Here is an 8,343-nt window from a genome sequence, read left to right as displayed (position 1 = left end):
GAAAGGAATAGATAACGGAAGTCGATGAGGTTGGATAGCAAAGTCACGTGGGTCTGAATTACCTTATACAGGCAGTTCCCATTGGCTACTTCACTGGTTCTCGTTAGTTTAAAAAAGCACTGGTTGACAACGAACATTTTGTTCAATCAGCTCTGTATTGAAAATTGCTTGACGATACCTAAGATTTAAAACTAAAATTAAGGCTTAAAAATGTTAAATGTGGCATGTTTAGGAGTCTCTCAGGAAGCCTGACAATGGATTGAACAAACTGGTAGACACGCTCCAGGGGGCCAGTGGTTTTCTTGGCTTTGCTGAGCTCCAGGCCCTGGCAGGCAGTGAGCAACTCAATGGCCAGAACTATTAGGAGCAGATATGAGGTTTTCAATGGTGCTGACAAAAATATATTTTTATAATAGTGTATAATACCAGAACAGCCCATCTGGTCTGTCCCCCATCTGGTCTGTCCCCCAGCTGTGTGCCCTATGCTGTCTGGGATAAACTTCAAGCCCCCCCCACAACTCTAACCCAGGATAATCAGCTGATGGATGGATGGATATAGATACATAGATAGATACATACACACACACACATACATGAGCGTTCAGGTGCAAGTTGACAGCCAGCCAGAGAGGTGATTTGCCAACGTCAACTAACCCAGAGTACTGGCAATAACATGGACCACCCCGACACCAATAGGGTCGTGACTGAACTGGAATAGTGAAAATTAAGTTGTGGTGCAAAAAAGGTTGAGGACCATTGATACAATATGCAGCATTTGGTTACTTATCAGACACCTTTAACCAGACTCAGTTTTGTCCGTTCATAATATTGAGGTATTTTACTAGAGGAATTTTGGGTATTCTTCTTGTGGAATGGTCATCCTCAATCACCCAGCCATGTGCACCAAAGCATGGGAATTTTTGATCATTTGAAACAAGCACCCAAAATTTCTCACCTTGGCTGGGTACTCTTCGTGAAAATTCCCCCCAGAAATAACCTCACCTTGTTCAACGAAGACCAGTTAAAGAGTATGGTGTGATGTAAGAGCCTTAAAGCAGAGGTGTAATCTAATCCTCAAAGGGTACGAGTCAAAAACGGGGACGTCAATGGCCGTTCGTGAGGAACAAGCCAGTAACCCAGTTGGTATCAGATGTTGTGGGTAGATTGAGGAGTACCAGAGTTACCGGGTTGCCAGTGGAGCTGTTCATCCCTGTGGAGATGATTCTCTTCACGAACGCTATGGTATCATTGGCAAAACCATGCATCTAGAACAAATCACACAAGGCTGGTCAGAGCGGGTAATCAGTTTAGGATCTAACACACAGATATTACTGTAGGGATTCTTTACACTTATCATTATTGGCAGCAGAGGAACATCTAAGAATTCTTAGGGAGTCCAACCCTCAAAAATGGCTAATTCAACTTCTGGTTGGCCCACCTCAGGTAGACTTTCATGTCTCCCCATTAACTCACTTATGAACTGCTGGGGTATCCAAACAAGCACAATGCAAATGAGCTATTTGACCCACAAGATATCTAAAAAACAAGTGTAGACGTCTTGGACAGAGTGAACAAGGAAGCACCCTTGGATTTTTCGAAGGAATCATAGTCACACAGCTAATTCAATTCAATTGAAACTGGAGAAAAATCTTGACTGTAAACCAGATTCATATTGGATCCTAATTCGAAGGAGTTTCAAATGGTTGAGACCGATTTTTCTATATTTGCCGAATATAGATTAGTAGTTAAAACCCCTTTTAAATACTGAGATAGCTGTCACATTAAAATTGCAGAATGAGAACTAGAATCTTCTAAAGTCCAAGAGCAGTACTGAATTTTTCTGTATTAACAGATCAGTACAAGAAGAATCATAAACCAGATTAACACTTATAAATGAACAACTTATTATTAACCTCTATTTTAAGAACTGCTTTACACTTTAATGTGACCTTATTTTGTAGTTTCAGAATCTGACACAAGGGGTCTCCCTCACCACGTTTCAAGGCTTTGCTGGTTTCCTGTAGCAACTCCACTGTGAGATGCAATGATGTCAGCTTGCCTTCCTCTGGCCTGCGCTCTCTCAACAGCTTCTGCCCCAAGAGATGTGATCAGCTGGGTCCCGTTAATCAGAGCCAATTCCTGCACACCAGAATCACCAACAATCTTTGTTCTTAATCCACCACACCTCCACCTTTGTCTCAAAAAACTACATATCCCAGCAGATCTTGTTGGGGGTGGGGCTCTCTTATTCAAGTACCTCCTTCAGCTTTAGTGATATTGGTGTCAGGCCATGGGCTTTCATCACCTAGTAAATAGATGTTTTTGAGAGAGAAATACCTTTGCAACACATTGAAATGATGGAAAAAACAATGCTTTGTGAATCATTTGTTGTATTTTTTGACCCCACTAGATGGCGCTCTTGGTTTCCTTTAGGAAATGCTTTGGGCCCTTTTTTTAACAGAGAGCACCATCTAGTGGGGTCAAAAAAAGCAGCCAATGGTTCATAAAGCATAGTTTTGTGTATCACTAACATATACTGTACGGAGCATAAATAACTGACATCAGCGGTGATTTTTGTGTTTATCAAGATGTGTCATATGTCAGGTAATAGACTAAGGTCCTTCGACATTCACATATTTGGCGTCAGCCTAGGCACTCTTCAGGGACCACATCATTCCTTTTCCCATCAGCCCCTGGGTGAGGTTGGTCAGGGGAGTGAGATCTCCACTGCCCCCCCCACAGTGCCCTTCTCTGGGACACAGGGGAGGCAGGATGCTGCAAAGACAACCATCTGGGTCATGCCTCACGTCACACAGCGACGACAGTGGTGGCATCAAGGGCTCAAAAGCCTTGGGCAATACCTGGCCAGCATGTTCATCTTTAAAGCCAGCAGCATCCAGATCCGCTCTGGGCTCAGTGGGCTACCCAAGCCTGGGTCCAACGGTACACAGAGAAACAAACAGTGGTGGCAATTTCAACCATGGAAAGCTGAACACATCCCTACACAGTACAGAGATTCTGTTGACTTCTAAAGATCTTAAATATGGCTCCAGCTATCAAAAAAAAAAACTATAATTTTTTTTAAAGCTTTGGGTCAGTACCCTTCAAAGATCTTTAAGAGTCCACACTCCTCACATTTTAAAATTAAACGAAGCAACCAGTAAAGGTTTCCTAGGGTTTCCAAGCTTCAAGCAAAGAGTCGGAAAATTAAATCCTGCTTTTCCTGACCGTGGTAGACCGTGCACTGATATAAATGCCAGTCTAGTTAAAGTAGACGGACTCACCTCTTTGGGTTCACAAGGCATGTTATCACTGAAGAACTGTCACGGATTAAAAGGCAGTACTTCTGCCATATAATCAACAAACACGGGTGTTCGCGTTCAGTCGCCACGGTGTGCAAGTGATTAAAGGATACAGAGACAGGGCTGCTGGCAAAAACGAAACACCGCCCGCAGGTGGAAAATCCCCGTGAACTGTAAAAAGAGCATTTCATAACACCAGGGAGATTGGGAGCATCTCAGTCGGTTGATGATATATGGAAACACAACTGATAATAAATATTTACCAAGTGATAATACTAGTTTGGTCAGTTACATCCTTTACCAAGTTCAACAAAACTGCTGTCCTCCAGAACGTCCCCAATGCTGGCGTTCTGGTCCAACCGGAGTTTGCGGCGGCACGTCCTCAGGGTAAAGTAGATCAAAGTTCCGAGTGTGATCATTTATAAGCGATTAAGCATTCACCTGCAATTCGCATGCAGTGCAACAGATGGATTATTACGTTTACATTTATTCTTTTTCTGCGAGCGCCTTTGTTCAAAGTGACGTGCAAGCGAGGCAGGCAGGTAGTACATCAGAGCCTGAAAAATTTGAATTTTTAAAACTTTTAAAAATATATTCTGAATATATTGCTGCATGCCGTCAACTGCTCGGCTCATTTAACAGATTTATACTCAGATTTAATGATGAAACGTTGAGACTAAGAGGGACCGCAGCAAAGCTGTTCCGATAGTGCCGCAGCATCCACGTAAATCCTCCAGGGGGCGACAAAATAAAGATTTTCGAAAGAGCGAACCGATAAATGCACTATAATCCAGCATAAGAATTTGACGATTTCGTTCAAGTTATAAATGGAAATGATTTGTTTTGCCACACCGACCACAAGTTTTGTAGAGAAAAACTCAATATGATGCTAAACGAAAATAAATTTTATCATCCATGTTCTCACTTTGTGCTTAAACGTAACAGTAATTATAGTTTTTCACCTATGTGTCACACTTAATATTCCCGATGTTGGGAAATACCTAAGATGCCTTTAACGTGTCAAGGCGACGCTAATGATCAGACAAGCCAGGGCAGCCCGGGCGTTTGAAGGGCAGGACCATTCGAACCTGTTCATGTTTTTTTCAGTGAACAGAGTAAATTACACATTTCTCAGAGGGCACCATTAGAGGGCCAGAAGTTGCTTGAAAACAAGCACAAATTATGCCTGTGGACCAGTTCAAGGTCCCAGCACAACAATGTCAGTGTCACATGATGGAAAGGGCGGGGGGAAAAGCAAAGTTTAAAAAACAAAGATTTTATTTATTAAAAAAGTAGTTCAGAAACCGATCAAGTGGTTCTCCAGTGTTGTATAAAGTATTTTCCAGAAGATCAGGACATAAATTACCATAGGACGATATTAAGAGGGCCACAACAAACATGAACTTTGACCCAAATGTCCACCATAAAAGAAATAGATTACAAAAGAAGAAAATAGGATGTAAAAAGTGAACCCAAGTCTGGGTGAGCTCTTCCTGTAAGGTATATATGCTGTTACTGGTATACACCATCACAAGGTTACGAAATCAAAGCTGTGGCTGCTGATGTCACAGATTACCAGTCCGGCCAGGACAGACCAGTCTGCCCATCAATGGAAAACACTATCAATGGACTTCCATGGCGCTGTGGAGACCCAGCACAGTGGGAACGGCCCTTGTTAAGAACCAGCCTGTCGCTGACCTGAAATATCCCACAATGCTTTGAGCCAGATAAGAGCAAGAGGTCACAGTGATGCGACATGGAGGCGAGCAGGTGGGATCGGGGAGGGGGGAATTGCAGAAAAACATCAGAAGAAAATTACAATAGAAAAAAAATGTGCGCTCGGCCGCCGGGGGGCGCAGTATTCACAGCTTTTGGCTTTAGGGGAATTAAATGACAAATTGTAGGGACAAGACGACTGAAACTCACAATAACAAATTCCTCAGTGCATTAAGCTGCTGTCCCTACAGGATGCACGCGAGTTTCTCTTTTCTCTGCTTTAAGAGATGTGGGATAAAGAGTTAAAACGCTGAAGATAAAGGAGGCAGAGAAGGAGGAGTGAAGTTTATCTGATGGCAGCATGAAGCATGACTGGAATACCAACCACGCAAAGCATCGCTTCCCTTTCAGCTTCGATTTTATATCTTCATTTTAACCCCGACGGACAAGTGTGCATGCTTATAAGCTTTATCACTGACGGTGGGTGGATCCTGGTTCCTTTTGGTCGAACAGGACAGCCAGCTGAGTGTGAGCGGCATGCGACAGAAGTCGAGCAGCGTCGCAGCGCCTCAGTAAGGCCACGCAATTTGTAGCTTCAAGCGCAGTGAGGATCATGCCTATAAAAATAGATTCGATTTGGTATTTACTGCGGCTGATGGACTTGACAACAAGAATAGGCAGTAAATTCGATACAGTTAGTGTACCGATTTAGTGTGTTTCCATCTTCTGAAACTGACGTCATGGCAACGTTACAGCTGCGACCTTAGTGCCATTCAAAGGCCTCCATCATAGGAATCAAAGTCTATTTAAATATACACACTCACTGTCCTGTTCAGTCTCTAAACAAACATTTCCAAAAATATCTGGTTTCCAAAACCTGGAACAAATCCACATTTTCAGGATATCCGCAATAGATACTGAAAACAGCATCAATGTGTTTAACTTTAAATGTTCAACTTGCGACATTTTTTATGTACAGACTGATGATGAATCTCCAAACCATTCTAAATCCCAACTGACAGTTCGATGAGCCTGGACACCCCACCAGAGCCTTAGCTACCGAAAGCTTAGCTGTGGCCACCTCGGTGGCGCCCTCCCATGGAGAGGCAGTGTAATGCCACCAAGTCACTGGGGTTCTAAAGCTAGCTGTTAAAATGCTTCCACCCACAGCTGAGGAAGGTAACATCGCAGAACGAAAAAGTTGTGTCTCAGAACAGCTTGAACTTCTAGGAACACAGCTAAGTTGTTAACCTATAAAATATAAGGGTGTCAAATTAAATTCACAGGATCCAGGCCATATAGCCTCCCACCACCACACTGTTAATCATCTCATGAAAACAGCCACCCCCCCACAAAAAGCCAACAACCTTTAACCCCTCCCTCACAAAAAGTCAACCATCTTTCCTTCCTTTGAAAACCTCTCTTCTACTACATAGTGGCCAATGTTCATTTTCCTTCCAACAAAAGCAGTGACTGCTCATCTGCTGCAGTGGTGCTCATCTGCTGCAGTGACTACTCATCTGCTGCAGTGGTGCTCATCTCCTGCAGTGACTGCTCATCTGCTGCAGTGACTGCTCATCTGCTGCAGTGTGTGGAAATGTATTCCTCGTATCTTGGGGAATGTACTTCTTATACAGAGCTGATGTGACCCTGGCAGGATTCTCCGCCATGGTTCTTAATCACGTTAAGTAACTGTCATAAGCGGACACACGTTATACCATTGCCACTCTTAAACACAAATATTGCACTTCTTAATCCAATACAACAGTGTACGATCTGAAAAATTAAAATTGATGACTTTGCTGCACAGTGAACTCTACACGAGTGAGTACGGCAAGAGAGGCTGAGAGACATATGTTACACACAGGTACAGTGAGACCAAAAGTCTAGTCTTCCCGTCCTACGAATGAACAGTCCATGTCGGAACACAAAAGCATCACTAGTTTTTCATCCTGCAAACCGCGGAATGTCCTGCTGGGTTCACAAGCCCAGAGTTCCAAAGAGTCCACAGATCTTTCTGGGGAAGGAGACCAAGGTTCGGGTGAAGAAATTGAGAAAAAAAAAATCTTGACCAATCCCACGACATGGGAGATGGTTTCTCGACCAATCCCCTGACACGGCCCCAGGTGGCTCCGCCCCTCTGATCAGCTGGGCAGCAGCATGCGCTCTACAGCACACTGCAAGTGCTCCCAGTTCTTCCAAAAGAGCGCCAGCAGCGACACAGCGAAGAAGGTGCCCACGAGGTGTAGCCGGCTGCGTGTCAGGGGGGCCGTGAACTTGGCCACGGTGGAGACGCACACCAGCACCATGGTAACCAGCGCCAGCATGATGTTGATGCATTTCCCCAGCAGCACCTTGGCGTCCGCGTTCTCCAGCTGCACCGTCTGCTGCTGCTGCTGCTGTTGCAGCTCCAGCTTGGAGATGCGTGTCTGGCAGGACTCCAGCACTTCCTGGTGTGCAGATGGGAGATGGTGGTCAGTTCATTCCAGACGTCAGATGTACCGAAGAGCAGGGAGGAAAGGAAAAAGTGAGGAAGGGACAAAGAGGCGAGGAGGGGGGAGAGAGAGAGGGAGAGGGAGAGTGACAGAGAGGAAGAGAGACAAGGGAGGGAAGCAGTACAGAACGGGGGGAACTGCTTGTACGTTGTTCTAAATTTGTTCTGCATTTTTTAAAACTTCTTACTGCAGTATTTCCCAAATCCGGTCCTCGGAGACCCACAGACAGTTCAAGTTTTTGGTCTAAGGAACTGGGAGGGAGCAAAAACGTAGACTATCTGTGGGTCCCCGAGAACTGGGTTGGGAAACATGGCTTTATTGTTTATTGATTTACTAAATAACACATCATGTTTTGGCGGGGCGGGAAGCAATTTTCTGCTTCGCTGAATTGTGAATTTGAATCTGCTGAAGGGTGATGGACCCAGCCTTGACCGTGGAGGTACCTGGATGTCCCTCGCCCTCTCGTAGGCCTGGTAAGCCACCTTCTCCTCGATGCTGGCCAGCTCCTGCTTCAGGTTGCTGGTTTCGTGCTGGTGGAGTTCAGTCAGGTCGTTCAGCTGGCACTCCAACCTCTCAAACCTGGAAGGGAGAGATAGATGAAGAGACATGAATCTTATGGGTCCATTATTGCCATCATCCAAGAGCAGACTTCCCAGCCATCTAGGTCATTTTTCACACCCACGTTCCATTTCTCTACTGCTTTCTGCCGGGCCTGGACTCACGATGTCTCTGGGTCTTGCCAGGTCAACCTGAATCACATTCCTCATGAACCCTTCCTAAATCAAGACTCAGCATGAGCCTGTACGGAACAAAAGTCAGCTCAGAAGTGC

The 8,343-nt window shown here is 44.8% G+C and overlaps 1 protein-coding gene and 1 long non-coding RNA gene across 4 annotated transcripts in view; both read right to left on the bottom strand.

Annotated features, from left to right (window-relative positions):
* Window positions 1–2,370: 2,370 nt before the first annotated feature.
* LOC125738231 (uncharacterized) lies at window positions 2,371–3,367 on the bottom strand. Its single transcript, XR_007396764.1, has 3 exons — window positions 3,285–3,367; window positions 2,862–2,931; window positions 2,371–2,775 (listed from the first exon to the last, which is right to left on the bottom strand). It is a non-coding gene; the product is annotated as an uncharacterized LOC125738231 (long non-coding RNA).
* Window positions 3,368–4,562: 1,195 nt separating this feature from the next.
* tmcc3 (transmembrane and coiled-coil domain family 3) overlaps window positions 4,563–8,343 on the bottom strand; it is a 35,033-nt gene continuing 31,252 nt past the window's right edge. For all 3 annotated transcript variants that reach the window (XM_049006977.1, XM_049006976.1, XM_049006979.1), the window contains exons 3-4: window positions 7,957–8,092; window positions 4,563–7,468 (exon numbers count right to left, since the gene is read on the bottom strand). In XM_049006977.1, the coding sequence (XP_048862934.1) occupies window positions 7,163–7,468; window positions 7,957–8,092 (442 nt within the window). In that variant the 3' untranslated portion in view covers window positions 4,563–7,162. The remainder of the gene's footprint in view (window positions 7,469–7,956; window positions 8,093–8,343) is intronic.

This window comes from Brienomyrus brachyistius, chromosome 3 (genome assembly GCF_023856365.1).
Source record: "Brienomyrus brachyistius isolate T26 chromosome 3, BBRACH_0.4, whole genome shotgun sequence".
NCBI lineage: Eukaryota > Metazoa > Chordata > Actinopteri > Osteoglossiformes > Mormyridae > Brienomyrus > Brienomyrus brachyistius.
This window is presented reverse-complemented; position numbering and strand designations above follow the sequence as displayed.